At 40.3% G+C, this 15,963-nt stretch overlaps 1 protein-coding gene across 2 annotated transcripts in view; it reads right to left on the bottom strand.

Annotated features, from left to right (window-relative positions):
- LOC105004845 (destrin) overlaps positions 1 to 15,240 on the bottom strand; it is a 23,807-nt gene extending 8,567 nt beyond the window's left edge. Inside the window, exon 1 of one of the 2 annotated variants that reach the window (XM_010862586.1) lies at positions 15,190 to 15,240. In XM_010862586.1, the coding sequence (XP_010860888.1) occupies positions 15,190 to 15,225 (36 nt within the window). In that variant the 5' untranslated portion in view covers positions 15,226 to 15,240. Of the gene's footprint in view, positions 1 to 1,888; positions 1,955 to 15,189 lie in introns of those variants that run through there. The other variant, XM_010862587.1, reaches the window with a different exon arrangement.
- Positions 15,241 to 15,963: the final 723 nt, after the last annotated feature.

A 15,963-nucleotide genomic window follows, 5' to 3' on the forward strand; every position in this document is an offset into this window, starting at 1 on the left:
ACTGGATATTTTCAACATAAAGGTGACCAGAGCTGCGCTTTTGGAAAATAATGAAGAGACGCATAAGACAACCAAGCAGGAAGAGAACTGTGGCAAGACCATCACCTGCAAGGCTGATTCTGTCAGCAAGGCAAGAGCTGATGAAGACCTCATCAGGGAAAGGGGAAGCACGCAGGGAGGAGGGTAGGCGGACGCGGTGAAGGTGACAGTCACCTGTGCACCACACCCTGGCTGGGAAGGGAGGGTCGGAAGGAGTGAGTCAGAATCAAGTATTTAGTCAGCAGGAGGCTGACTAACATCACGAAACACTCATCTTCTCTAACCGGACGTTATACAGGTACAATCTCTTTGTGACGAGTTAACGCTGTAACACCAGCTTTTGCCCTTGAAAGTAATTTAAAAAATGTACAAGGCAACATGTTTATTTGATTCAATTGTAATGAATAAAATACACTTCAATGTGTTAGACTTTGGTTTACTTAGCGTATACTTGGAATATATTTGGTATGGAAGATTAAACAACTGGTCCCTAGACCCCTGATAATGACTCTTATGAAGCTAAACTAAAACAAAAACCGCAAGGGCCGACTGAGAAGGCAAGGGAACCACTACTCCTCCAGCCCAACTGGCTCTGCCCGCGCCCCCCACCCGCACCCGCTACGGCTCGGGGCACCAGCAGGGCTCTTCTTCCGCCTTCCATCAGCAGGCGACAGGGAGCCAACTGCAAAGCTGGGGTAGAGACTGGTGGGATGGAAAAAAAGAAAACTAATCCTTAAGTAACTATAGTTTACTAACTTTTTAGAGGCCAAAAGAAGCTAACTTGAAATTAAAGTATCAGAATTATGAGAGCAACAGCTCCACCCAAGCTTCCCCACAACCAGCTGCGTCACCTCGGGTGTGTCACTTAACATCTCCAAAGTAAATGAGTTCCTCAGCTGACTTATTAGATCAGTATTATCACCTGGGGATCCTGTTAAAAGCAGATTGTGCAGATTCCGATTCAGAGTATCTGGGGCAGACTCTGAGATTCTTACATGGCCAATAAACTCCAGGCGAAGACTGATACACTGCTGCTTTAAGTTTTAAGAAACATGATAAAATCTTAGCACTCATTGCTATTTTACTTCTCTGCCTACAAGTTTAATTTTTATAATGAAGCAGTAGAGATAAGAGTACATTACAAAAATGAATAGGCCCAAAGTCAAAGCATTTTTGGGAACACGGTCTCCTTGTAAAGCCTAAAGGGGTCCCTTCTCCACATGGTGTTTCAAACAGAAGACACAGCAGTAAAGAAGCCAATTATTCTGAAATATGGTCCATCTATCATAAAGATTAAGAATTCCTATGAGTAGTAAGTCCCCTGGATTTGTTACCACAAAAAGACATTACAAGGAATCTTCAAAGCAGGTGTAACCCTGATACACACAACCACTTGTTTACTGTGTTTTTACCTAACAGAAAAGATCCTCTCCCATAAGTATCAGTTTTCAGTATTTTTCTAAAATGTTAATTATTAACATATTAACTGCTAAGCTGTCAAAAAAAACATCCAAAGTCTATTTTTTTTTTTTTTAAAGGAAAACCAAGCTCAGTTGGGATTCTAAATTAATTTCTCTGGTGGTCTAGGGGTTAAGACTCCGTGCTTCCACTGCAGGGAGTACCAGTTCGATCCCTGGTTGGGGAACTAAGATTCCACATGCTGTCCAGCAAGGCCAAAAAAAAAAAAGGAAATTTATTTCTAGAGAGTTATTTTTATTCAACTGCAAAGTTTTAACAATAAAGACCTTTAAAGGATACTCTGAAATAGGACCAAAATCTGCTGCAGTTAGGAAAGAAAATCTTGAGAGCAAAAATAGATCTGCTATTACAACAAGAGCCTTGTGATTACCTTAAAAAGATATGTTATCCACGATTTGAGTTTCTCTCTGTTCTGTATCAGTGACCACTGGAGAATTAGCAGTTGCTCTTAGAACTCCACCCCCATGTCAAAATAGTTGCTGTTAAATGATTAACTTCACTGTATTTTATCTCATGTGGCTACCAGTTTTAACTTGTTCTTGAAGCATGGGAGTGCTTAGCCCACCAGGCTCCTCTGTACATGGGGATTCTCCAGGCAAGGATATTGGAGTGGCTTGCCATGCCCTCCTCCAGAGGATCTTCCCAACCCAGGGATTGAACCCAGGTCTCCTGCATTGCAGGTGGATTCTTTACCGTCTGAAACGGATCTCAAACCTGAGTCATCTCTAGAAGAGCTTCTGTAAAACACTGATTCAGAGACTAAATGAATACATGGAGGCACTGCCTTTTATACTCAACATACACTCAATGTACACTTGTTTTTAAAAACTTATCTTTACTAACAGAGAGGGAAGGAAAAGCTACAAAGACTGTAAAACACTGGGTATTTTAAAGTTGCAGATGAGTGAACACATTTAAAACATCAATTCTCTCCATTCTAGTGGAAGGGTGGTAAGCTTCGAAAGAAGCTCAAGTTTCTGATTCAATTACTGTAAACAACTGAACCAGCTAAAATGTGATGGTTCACAGCAGCCCATCTTTCCCCAGAATATCACAGTGGTCTATGCCTACACCACCAAACGCAAGGACGACGCCTGACCGGCTCCAAACTTGATGTCAGCTATACCCAACAAAGCCCTCACTGGAGAAAACAGGAATGAAAGCTACTGTCTTACCTCCGAAAATTATTATATTTTAAAAAATTATTTCTCTAAGCTGAGAGAGTCTGAAATATTTGAAAGTAGGATATTGCATAGCAGACAAATACAATTTCAAATTTACAAAAACCTGGCAGAAAAAAAGGCATTAATTACGTCCTTTCTCAACCTGCCAACTCTTAACACCCAGCATAAATGCTAATCAAAGGAACTGGGGAGTTTTAAATGGGTTCATGAATATCCTTTACCTACACTCTCCTTGCACAAGGGCCAGGAGAAACAGAAAATTACTGACTACAAAATATTTAGGCTTCTGCCTACTACACACAGTGCCTCGGAGCAATAATGTTGAGATAACAAATGAGAGTGACAACTATGTCAGGGACATTTTTACATGTAAGGTTTAAAAGCCTCACAGATTCTGGGTCAAGAAGGGTGCTGAACACATACATCTGTCTCCCTACCAAAATGCCACTGAATGTTCAAATAAATACGAATGAAAGTCTGAGAAGGATTTAGGTGCCCAGGTCTCCTCCTGAATGCCACTCTGCCGCCACCCCACATCCCAGGAATTCTGGCGAGGGTCAACAGAAGAGTCTTTCTGGCTCAGTTAACACGCCGAAAACAGGAAAATAGGTGGCCATGTGTAGGTGTCACTCTACCACCAGGCCCTGAAGCCTGACCAGGCATCTCTGACTCTGCAGTCCACTGTTCCAGAGAGCCGTGCTGAGCCATAGTACCTTCTGTGATGACACAGACGTTCTCCTTCTGCACTGTTCAACGCAGCAGCCACTACCACATGGGTGACTGAGCATGTGAACTACGGCTGATGCAACTGAGGACTTTAAGTAGCTTAATATAAAACAACATACAAAAAATTTACTCAATACATACTAAAACAGTACATTTTGGGTAAACAAATTTATATAGCTTATTATGTCATTTTCTGTCTTGGAAAAACTATTTAGCTTTATGGATGCCTCGTATCATCAGGAACCTCAGTTACTGTACTATGCAGTAAAATAATGCCTCCAAGGGTCAGGATTTCAACTTGAGTTTAACAATTATAGCCAACTACTGCTGGAGGTGAGGAGGCAATCTTGGGGGGGAATTCAGATAACAGACTCTCTGAGAGGGGTGTATTCCATGTGTTAATTTGGAAAAAGTCAAAACCACCAGATAATTTAAAACTTATAAACCTGACCTACATCAGTAAACCACAATTCACAAGGATGAAAACTTGGACCTGTGGGGTGAGCTAACAGTTTCTGTACTACAGTCTGTCCCTGCCCAGTAAGTATAGATCAGACCATCGACACACAGCATCCTCTATCCCTTGGTAAGTCCAAACTGTCCAGAGCTGCTGAGGATGGTTTTATATATTGTGCCTTGCTCATGGGGGCCTGACCAAGGGCGCAAGAAGGAGCTAGTTAAGTTCCTGTCCCACTAGCCAAGATAGGTAGGTGCCCATAGGCCCTCGATGTGGGACAGCCTGTCTCCCAAGGCCACACCACCCCGAGGGATGGCCACTCTTTCATTTAAACAGTCACTACAAAGACTATCAGTGATCCAGAAAACATTCCAAGTTAACTCCCTGCCCTAACTCACTGGTTCATTCCCCCAAACCAGGGCGACCAAACAGCGTTAAATTGATAGCCAATTACCACTTGTACAAGTCCTTCTTCACCTCACAGCAAAACAAACCATGTCCTTGAGACAGTCTATGCAGATCAAACAGCAACTCTACCAGCTATATGGTAAAATTCAGAGGTGCACAAAAATGATTTTATGGATACACTTTACTTAGTTGGGCGGGGGGTGGGGGGGGTGCGAGGAACCTCTACTTCAAAAACCTAAATTCTCTGAACCACCAGCCATAACCTCACCAGAAAAACAAATCTTACAGAAAAATTATTTCAACACCAAAGTAGACTAGACATAATAAAAGCCCAGTTGCTAAAAAATAATCAATCTCTCTTGCTCGGATTGCCTGCACTCATACAGACAATCTGACTAGGGTTAACAGGTTCCTCACCCAAGCTGGGAGGCAGGGAGTCAGAGAGGGTGGGGAGGAACAATAACAAACCGGACAGAGAAATAAAACCTAACAACAATAAAATACATAAAATTAACAAAAAATTTAAAAACAATAAAAAAAAATAACAATAAACCTGACAGAGAAAATAAAAGTCCCCATTCCCCTCCTACCCACTCCCAAAATGTAGACAGAAGAGCGGGAGGGGGAACACCAAGCAGCAGTGAGCACAATGGCAAGCAGTCCTAGGTCTTTCCTGTTCTCTTTCAAGCGTCTCATTTCCTTCAGGATAAACCCATGCCACGCAAGTCCTTTATGCCGTAACCTTCCAGTCTCCTTTCCCACTTCTCCCCGACACCTACCACGTAACTGCGGTCAGGCACAACTGTGACTCCCTGAATGCACCACACGCATGAGTGGTGCTTTACTTTCCTCCTCTCCTCTGGCAAAGCCTCTAGGGCTCAGCTCAGATATCTCCTCTGGGAAGTCAAGGCTTACCTGGTCCCTCAACCACCATCTGAACCCGAGTGACTCAAGGCTTCCATGTGCCAACACAGAGGATAATCATTCCTAGCACAGCATCACCAAGGACGTGATCAACTTTCTCTAGACTGCATTCCTTAAGGGGAAGAACTAACTATTCTACCTAAGAAATATCATCTACTTGATTAGGTTCTGAAAAATGATTATTCCATTTTTATGAAATGCCCTTCAACATGTTTTTCCCCATCCTTTACAGTACAATTCTTACACCAATGAAAAGATTGTATCTCAAAACTTTAGGGTCTCCTGAAGGGGAAAAAAAAGAGCAAAAAACTTGTAAGCAGAACTTCAGGGGTTCAGAGGTTGAGACTCTTCACTCCCAAAGCAGGGAGTCTGGGTTCCATGCCTGGTCAGGAAACTAGAGCCTACATGCCACAACTTGGACCCAGCGCAGCCAAATAAATAATTTTTGTTTTAAATTTCCTTTAAAAAAAGGAATTTCCTTTCTAAATTTCCTTTTCCCTGGTGGCTCAGATGGTAAAGAGTCTGCCCACAGTGTGGGAGACCAGGGTTCAATCCCTGGGTCAGGAAGATCTCCTGGAGAAGGAAATGGCAACCCACTCCAGTACTCTTGTCTGGAAAATCCCATGGCTGGAGGAGCCTGGCGGGCTACAGTCCCTGGGGTCGCAAAGAGTCAAAGACAACTGAGCAACTTCACTTTCACTTTAAAAACACTTCTAGCAATTTCCATTGATCTCCCTTGGACTGTTTTTTCCCCTGATGAGACATGCTATTCTTGTCTTTTTCTTAAAGACACAAAACTTCAGTCCTCTGAATGCTTTTTGCAAAAATTTATGTTTGTTTTTTAGGTTCCTCATAACTGATTGACAAAAAAAAAAAACTTTTAAAGAAGGAAAAATTTCACATAGCTTGATTTTATAAGTGACAACTCACCGCATATCACATCAAGGATCCATGAAAGTACTTGTGAAGATGGTGAAACTGAAAGATATTTTTTGCGCTATAACTGATAAACTGTTAATTTCAGGTGTACAGTACAATGTAATGATTCAGTATTTGTATACACTGTGAAACAGTCCCCATAAGTCTGGTGAACTTCCATCAACATAAACTTACAATCTTCTTTCTTGTGATAAGAACTTTTAAGGATTTGTTCTTTTAGCAACTTTCAAATATTCAGTAAGTATTATTACTTATAGTCGCCAAGCTGTTCATGACATCCCGGGAACACCGGAGGTTTGTGTCTTTAGATCACCTTCACCCATTTCGCTCACCATCCTCTTTGGCAACCATCAGTTTGTTCTCTTATCTGCGAGTGTGGGTTTTTTCTTTAGACTCCTTATATAATTGAGATCATACAGTATCTGTCTTTCTCTGTTTTACCTACTTCACTTAGCTTGTTGCCTTCAAGCTCCATCCATATTGTTGCAAGTGGTAAAACATCTTTTTTATGGCTAAGTAATATTACATTTATGTATTTATAAGTGCACATATATATGCCACATTTTCTTTATCCACTCATCCATCAATGAACACAGGCAGCTTCTATGTCTTGTCTACTGTAAAGAACGCTGCAATGAACAAGGGCTTGCATACATCTTTTATTCCTTTGGATAAATACCCAGAAGTGGATCATATGGTAGTTCTTTTTGAACTTTTGGAGGAATCTCCATACTGATTTCCATAATGAAAAAAAGAAAAGAAAGAAAGAAACTGAAGTCACTCAGTCGTGTCCAACTCTTTGCGACCCCATGGACTATAACCTTCCAGGCTCCTCCGTCCACGGGATTCTCCAGGCAAGAATACTGGAGTGGCTTGCCATCTCCTTATTGAGGGGATCTTCCTGACCTACAGACCTAACCCACATGGCAGGCAGACACCTTACCGTCTGAGCTACCAGGGAAGCCCAATTTCCATAATGACTGCACCAATTTACATTCCCATAAACAGTGCACAAGGGTTCCCTTTTCTTCACATCCTCACCCACATCTGTTATTAACATTTCTTTCTTATAACTGATATTCTAATGTATATATAGTCAATTAATTTACCTCAAAAGAACCAAGATTATACAGTTGACCCTTGAATACCTTGGGAGTTAGAGAGCCCGACCCTCAGTGCAGCTGAAAAGCATATAATTTTGCAGTCAGCCCTCTGAATCCGTGGTTTCACATTGGTGGATGCAACCAACCACACATTGTGTAGTACCGCAGCACAGATCTATTGAAAAAAATCCGTGGCTAAGTGGACCCAAACTGGTGCTATTCAAGGGTCACCTGTACAATGGGAAAGGACAGTGCTTTAACAAACAGTGCTGGGAAAAGTAGACAGTCATGTGCAAAAGAATCTTACAACATAAGGAAAATGACGCAAAAAATGGATTAAAGACTTGAATGTAAGATCTGAAATGGTGACTCTCCTAAAAGAAAACACAGATGGCGAACTCTTTGACAGGTCTTGGTGATGATTATTTGGATCTGACTACAAGAACAAAAGCAACAAAAGCAACAAATAAGTGGAACTGTATCAATGAAGAGACTTCTGCACAACAAAGGAAACCATCCAACTGAACTCGTGGGAGAAAATATTTGCAAACCATGTACCTGATAAGGGGTTAGTATCTAAAATATGTAAAGAACTCACTCATACAATTCAGGAACAAAAACTTCAATTAAAAAATGGGCAGAGGCTCTGAATACATGTTTTTTTCAAAGACATACAAATGGCCAAGAGGCACATGAACAGGTGTTCAACATCAAGGAAACAAAATCACAATGACACACCACCTTAACTCTGGTATCTTTATCAATGTCCTCTGCCTAACACATACACACAATCCCCCTCTACCCAGAACTGTATCCTAAGTGCTGAGGTCAGTTCTTGGCATATAATTTCTTAAGTATTTACTGATAAACTGTTGATGTTGTAAACCTTGGGGCTTCGCTGGTGGCTCAGATGGTAGAGTCTGCCTGCTATGCAGGACACCTCGGTTCGATCCCTAGGTTGCAAAGATCTCCTGGAGAAGGAAATGGCAACCCACTCCAGTATTTTTGCCTGGAGAATCCCATGGACAGAGGAGCCTGGTGGGCTACAGTCCATGGAGCTGCAAAGAGCTGGATATGACTGCGCAACTAACACTTCCACTTCCATTGTAAACCTTGAGGGCCAAGAAGAACTGTGTTTCAATCTCCATTAATTACTTCAGGAAAAATATGAGTGGAAGACAAGATTTTTTATATTTAGAATCAAAGTCATCTGAAAAGTCAAATTAAAAAGTTGATCATAAAAAAATGATCATGTATAATGATTCCAAGCAAAATAACATGAATTTAAAGAATATAATAAACAATTAAAAAGACATGTTTTAATGCACTCACCCACTGTTTGCATTTTATCTACAATTACTTAAGTATGCACTAGTGTAATCAGAATATAAAGAAATGAGACTATTCATGTAATTTGGATCAAAGGTGGTTTAATATTACTATTTTAGCCAATGCTGCGGAGAAGGCAATGGCACCCCATTCCAGTACTCTTGCCTGGAAAATCCATGGACGGAGGAGCCCGGTAGGCTGCAGTCCATGGGGTCGCTAAGAGTCGGACACAACTGAAGCGACTTAGCAGCAGCAGCCAATGCTGATAAGCAGCACTTAACCATGTGCCAGGTATGCTTTAGTTTATTACATACACACCTCACCCAGAATGCTGGGATGGCAGGTACTATTACCATCCCCATCTGGAAGCATGATGAGCTGGAGACACCGCACAGTCAGTCATGTGTCTAAGGTCATATAGTTAATAAGTGGCAAGAGTCAAAACACCTAGACAGCCAGACCCGGTGTAGTCTCACAGCTATGATACAATACCCCTTCCCTGGGCTGCTGTAAGGATGAGTGAGATACAGTAACACAATGCCCGACACACAGTAAATACTTATAAGTTATCTGAGACAGCATTACTTCTTGTTCTTTGTTAAGCTTTCAAGTGCTCTTCTATGGTTCAGGATACCTCGGTGAGCATCAAATATCATTGTTTCATTTTTAAGAGAAGGGAACTGGCACTGCTGATGGGGCTTCTGTACGCCAGAATTATATCAAAGCTGCCACTCTGGACAATACTTGCCTTATCTATCTCAAAGGATTTTCACTATAAGACTCAAATTACACTATAACACTATACAAAGAGAAGACACTTAAAACTCAATTTCCATTGTATTTTTTTAAAAAAAGGTAAGGAAGAATAATAAGCATAAAAACCAAAGCAATCCATCTCTATGGGAACCTGCCCCATCATAACGAAGAATGTCCTCTCATTCACTTTCATTCAACAACATCTGTTGCGGGCCTACTAGCAGAGACTTCATGCTATTGAAACACACAAATCCTGTCTTACGGAGCTCAACGGTCCAGTTCCACAAAACATCTTAACAAGTCCCATAAAACAGTGCATTCAGTAACAGTGCTATCTCAGCAGTCATATGCAAACATGCAGAGAATTAACAAAAGTGCTGGTATCCACATTAACTTCCCCTTACAAAGTCTGACACTGGTCCATCAAGGTAGCCACTAGCCACTACATGTGGTTTATTGAGTCCATTAAACATGGCCAGTGTGGCAAGGAACTGCATTTCTAACCATATTTCACTTTAATTAACTTAGGGACTTCCCTGGTGGCTCAGACGGTAAGAAGTCTGTCTGCAATGAAGGAGACGTGGGTTTGATACCTGGGTCAGGAAGATCCCCTGTAGAAAGAAATGGCAACCGACTCCAGTATTCTTGCCTGGAAAATCTCATGGACAGAGGAGCATGCCAGGCTTATAGTCCATGGGGTTGCAAAGAGTCAGACACAAATAAGCGACTTCACTTTTACTTTCTTTAATTAACTTAAAATTTAAAATCAATTATCCATTCCATTACTGGAAAACCAAATAAGCTTGGAGCAACTTAGGTATGTGAATCTACTTTTTCAACTGTAAAGTTTATATCTAAATATATACCAAATGTGTCCAGTGAAAACTGAGGGTCTGAATTGAGATGTGTTGAGTATAAAAATATATACTGGATTTCAAACAATTTGTATGAGAAAAGGATGTAAAATGTCTCATTTTTGCATCGATTAAATGTTGACATATTTCAGATATATTTCATCTTTTTATTTTTCTAATGGGGCTACTGTAAAATTTAAATACGTAAGTAATTCACATTTTATTTCTATTCAACAACACTGGTCTAAAGATGACTTAAAACATTCTCAACACAGAAATTTGAGAATTCCTCAGAGCTTCGACAACTGACTTATAAGATTGCTCCCTAGCAACCTAGAGAAGTTTTACCCATATTTGCCCATGCTTTACTTTCAGCTCTATTACTACCAAAAAAAAAAAAAACTATGAGCAAAAATGGGCTACATGAAACAATTAAAAAATAAACACTAATTACATTTACAAGTTGGCAATCTCCTGAAAACAGATCAAGATAGGAATATGGGTAGAAAATTCATCTTTCTTTTCTGTGATAAGACAAAGAGTAGCAACAACCTATAAAGTAACGCAAAAATGTTGAAAGGAGTAAACAGTCTTTCCTTAACGTGATCCAAAAGCACAAACAAAGATAAATTAGTTTTAAATTAGGTTTCCTGCTATAGTATACACTGAAGTTTCCATCTTTCAAGCACTCATCCTAAACCTTGTTGTAACAGTGTAAGATAAGAGTTCTTTGATGGTCCCTTGTCAGGTCAAAAATAAGTAAAGCCAAAGTCTTGTTATTTCACACTACAAATTAAAATATGAATTTTAAGAATTTTGATTGCATTTTTACTGAAATCGGGTATTTTTTAAAGATCTACCAAAAAATAGATTCTTCAATTTTAACACAGCAGACACATCAAGAAATAGGGTAAACAGCACATAAGCATTACAATGTCAGCTACTAGAAGGCAATCTTAAAAGAGTTAAAGATCACTCAACTCTATGCAGTCCTTGTACAGAAGAGTCCATGATGAATTAAGCAACAAGTTTGTCAAAGCATTACTGAGATGGACCAATCTGACGTCTCTCTTCTATGCTTCTCCCGATGTAAAATTTCAAGCAAAATGAATAGGGGACAGCTTTTAGAAGAACAATTCCAAGTGAAACTCACTTGTAACATTGAGGCAAGGAGGCAGGGACAGAAGAAAAAGGAATTAAAACATTTCTGAGTGCGATGTATAATACAAATCTTTGGGTATATCTCTCATGGACAACCTGGAGAGGAATATTATGCTATGTGGGTAGGAAGCTCAAGATGCTGAAATGACAAGCATTATTTAGGTATGCAAATACCAAAGAGTCCAACAGAGACTAGACCTGGCTATTCAGACTAGAGCCTTCAGATCAGATCAGATCAGTCACTCTGCAGATAAAAACAATGTACATTTTAAAAAAACAGTTTTTAAAGAGTTTCAATTTTTTTTTAAATTTCAAATTGAGTTCAGCTCAATTATTACTGAAAGAAAATAGCTACATTGTCATAAAAACACAAATGTTTAGTCTTCCTATATACTAAAAACATCATTTTGACTTAAACCAGTTCTATTTGTGAAAAACGATAATGGTTATTTTTGCTTATTTTTGATAAACTTTTTTTTTTAGAGACGTTTTAGGTTCACAGCAAAATTGAGCAGAAAGTACAGATTTTCCATCTATCCCCGTGTTTGTTTTTTCTTTTTAAAATATCTTGGCTAAATATACTGCCTAGGAAAAAAGAAAGAAAAGGATACGGATAAAGCAGAGGATGTTAATCTCCACACCCAAACATAGAACTCTCTTCTGGATCACTCTACCACTACCAGAGCCTCACAAGGGCAGCTGGCTAGAATTAAGAGTATTGAGCTTAAAGAAAAGCAGGTGCCAGAGATGAGGGACATCAGTCTTCATTACGCAGGTCTGGTTCTGAAATGTCTCATTAATATTCTTTTAAGGCTGGATTTTATGGATCCACAAATGAGCTGAGATGAAGACATGAGGAGTATTTAAACAATGTCAGGCTCACTGAGAATGTATGCGTGTAAAAAATGAAAATATACTCAGCTATTGCTAATGAGAGAAACACAAATTAAAAGAATGAGAACCCATTTCACACCTACTGGATTGGTTTTCAAGGTCACATAATGCCAAGTAATGAAAAGACATAGAGTAACTGGCTGATGGGATGCAAACTAGAACTAAACCTCACAAAGCTCTTTTTCTCAAAGTTGCAAAAGGATGCATGAAGCATGGTAACATTTATATAAAAACTAACAATACATCAAGGAAACATAATACAGATACACACATGTACAGCTCAAAGTGTGCAACATCAATGAGAATCAAATGAATCAGCTGCAGGTGACCATGTTGAACTGTACCTGAGCCCTGTGCTCCTGGAAAGCAGAGATGATTAAGAAATCCACTCCCATCATTTTGTGTTCAGGGTAACAAAATGACCCTGCCCTTCTCAGTTTATCAGCCCCAGGTTTCTTTTTTTGCAGATGTTCCTCATTTTAATTAATGTTCTCTCAATCCCAACAGCCTGCAAAAATCATCTCCTTAATTGGCCAGTAAGTGTATTACTTCTTTGACAAGGAGACGTTACCTCTAGGGAGGGAAGGAAATGGGATGAAGATGCATAATTTACCTAACATAAAAACATGAAATATGGCAAAAAAGTTAATCTTCTTTTGTACATAGGAAACTGTTAATTCTGTGTACCTTCCTGCTTAAAATGTTTCAAAATGTTTTTAAATTATTTTAAAACCAGATATGGAGCAGAAAAGGCCCCAAGTCAATTAATCCTTTACAGACTGTTTTCAAATATGTTAAACAGGCATAGGAATAATACATGACCAGCCTTTTCTACTGGATGGCTGTAAGTAAAAACGTTTTTGCTAATCATCAGGTGGCAGGATACACTTATAATTCATTCTGAGCCAACAGCTCAGTTTGTTAGAGCTGAGTTCTGATCAGGGTGAGGTTAAGGAAGAATTAATGCCTTTGAACTGTGGTTTTGGAGAAGACTCTTGAGAGTCCCTTGGACTGTAAGGAGATCCAACCAGTCCATCCTAAAGGAAATCAGTCCTGAATATTCATTGGAACAGGACTAATGTTGAAGCTGAAACTCCAATACGTTGGCCACCTGACGGAAGAACTGACTGACTCATTTGAAAAGACCCTGATGCTGGGAAAGATTGAAGGCAGGAGGAGAAGGGGATGGCAGAGGATGAGATGATTGAATGGCATCACCGACTTGATGGACATGAGTTTGAGTGAACTCCAGGAGGTGGTGGTGATGGGCAGGGAGGCCTGTTGTGCTGCAGTCCATGGGGTCGCAAAGAGTCAGACACAACTGAGCGACTGAAGGGTGAGATTATCATGCAGACCTTTACTATTTCGGGGGCAAGACTACACTGACTGGCCAGAGAGCCACACGGCTATGCTGCAAATGCATTTACATTATCACAAGAGTAGCTAGGCCAGTCTCCTGTGATGTGTCAATCCATACCCAACAAGAAGAACTACTCAGCAGATAACCCTAGGAATTTGATGATAGGCTGGTAAATAATCTTCGTATGAGGAAGCTGGCACACCCAGTACACACGCACACCAAAGTTTTGTCTGGAGTGTGTATATGGTTCCTGTGAAGGGCAGGCTTATGGGGTGTTTTTTGTTTTTTCTTTTTTTTGGCACTGTAAAGTGAGACTATGCAAACATGAAATCTCATTTTAAAGTGCCCAGGGTGATTTTGGGGGTTGGTTTCAAGTTACTTTATTCCCAAGTGCTTCTAGAAGTTAGTGAGTACCAGGAAGTGATTTTGTTAATGTAGAACAAACTCATCAGCAGTTAATACTTAATCCTAAAAAAAAAGCTAAGAAACTTGGAAGCAAGCATCTAACCAACAGATCTAAATAGTTTCAAACACAGACGTAAAGTGCTACAGTCTGGAATAACTTTCAATCTTTTCAATCTTCACTATATTCTTTAACAGCTGGATTGAAGGGAGGATGCTCTTGTGCTCATAAGCCTAAATCGAACAGTAACTTTTAAAAATAGTCATCTACACAAATAAACCTATCTACAGAAGAGTCTCAGACACAGAGAACAAATTCAATTCATGGTTGTGAAGGGGGAGGAGGTTAGGGGAGGGATGGAGTGGGAGTTTGGGGCTAGCAGATGGAAACTACTATACAGAGAATGGATAACCAACTAGGTCCTACAGTACAGCAAAATAAATCATATTCAAATATCCTGTGACAAACCACAATGGAAAAGAATATTTAAAAAGAGAATGTATACATGTGTATGTGTGTGTGTATATATATATATATATGTACAACTGAAGCACTTTTCTGGGCAGCAGAAATTAACACATTGTAAATCAACTACACAATTAAAAAAATAGAAATAGTCATCTGCATTCTGAACTCACATTGAAAGCATCCAAACAAGAGTAGTTCATAAATTTTTCCTAAGTTTGAAATGTATTCAGACTCCACCCATCTTGATTTTTATTTCTCCTCCTCTTGAGCCATAAATAAAACCGACCATTTTATTTGAATGCACAGAAATGAAGTTAAGCTTTAAAATTCAAGCATTTAACTAAAGTAAAAAGGTTTGATTCTTTTTTCAAACAGAAAATGAAGCTACATCATATCAGAAGGCACTAAAGCAGGCTCCAATCTGATTCAAAGCACTTTGACTGGAGTGGATGGCCTTAAATTGATGAAAACTCAAAGCCGTTGGATGAAGTCTTTTAGTGTAGAGTAATATATAAAGTAGTATAATCTTAAAGCAGTTAAAAAGTTGTAAGATGCTGATCCTCTCTGTAGCTCACAGAATTAAACCAAAGAAGAATCAAAAATCGAACAGCAAATTCCTACTCCGTATTCTCAGTCATTAAGAAACTACTGGTTAATCTTTTTTCTTCCACTAATGAGCCACTCGGCATAACTATGAAAGAATACCTTAAGAAAATCCAAACTGTTACTCAGTGAAAACATTTTGTATGCAGATGAACTGGTACTAGCTGCTTTCAGGCAGACAGATGCAATAACAGTGTAATATTTCTAACAAAGTCTGGTAAGCCTTCGCCTGCAGATCATTGACCAAAAATGGTAACAGTGTGCGCGGACTAAAGAAAATGACTAAATGTTCTACTTGGTTGTCCAGTTAATACCACGGTTCTACAGCAAACTAGAATGCTACTTTGGAGGGAAAAATAGGTACATTAAACAAAAGGTCCAACATCTAGAATATGCAGAACATCTGGTTACTTTTAAGCAACTCGGATAACTTGATAGACTTGACAAAGCTTTTTCATTTACTTTTATTAGCATCCCAGCGTCAGGGCCACCCCGCTGTACGCCAAGGGCTGGCAGAACCAACCTGCCTACAGGTAAAAGAAAATCTGTGACCACACGGGGAAGCCAGACAGGCCACCGCCCGGCCGGACCGGAGGGACGCGGACCGAACCTCGGGGGCAGCAGTCAAGTGCCACAGGCCAGGTTCAGAATCACCAGGGTCAGGCCAGGTGGTCATCCCGCGCCCCCCCTCCCCCGCCCCAGGTGGCTCAATCAAGGCCTCATTCCTTTCCCTAGATGCACAGACCTACCGGGCCGAAACCACCCGAGTCGCTGACCGCCCGCGCCCGGCCTCGGCCAAACCAGCGCCGACGAAGCCTCCACTGGAGGGAGGGCAGGTGGGCCCTGGCGGCGAAGCCGGGGCGCCGGGCGATCGGC

Source organism: Bison bison, unplaced genomic scaffold, assembly GCF_000754665.1.
Source record: "Bison bison bison isolate TAMUID 2011002044 unplaced genomic scaffold, Bison_UMD1.0 scf7180017864484, whole genome shotgun sequence".
Classification (NCBI taxonomy): Eukaryota; Metazoa; Chordata; class Mammalia; order Artiodactyla; family Bovidae; genus Bison; species Bison bison.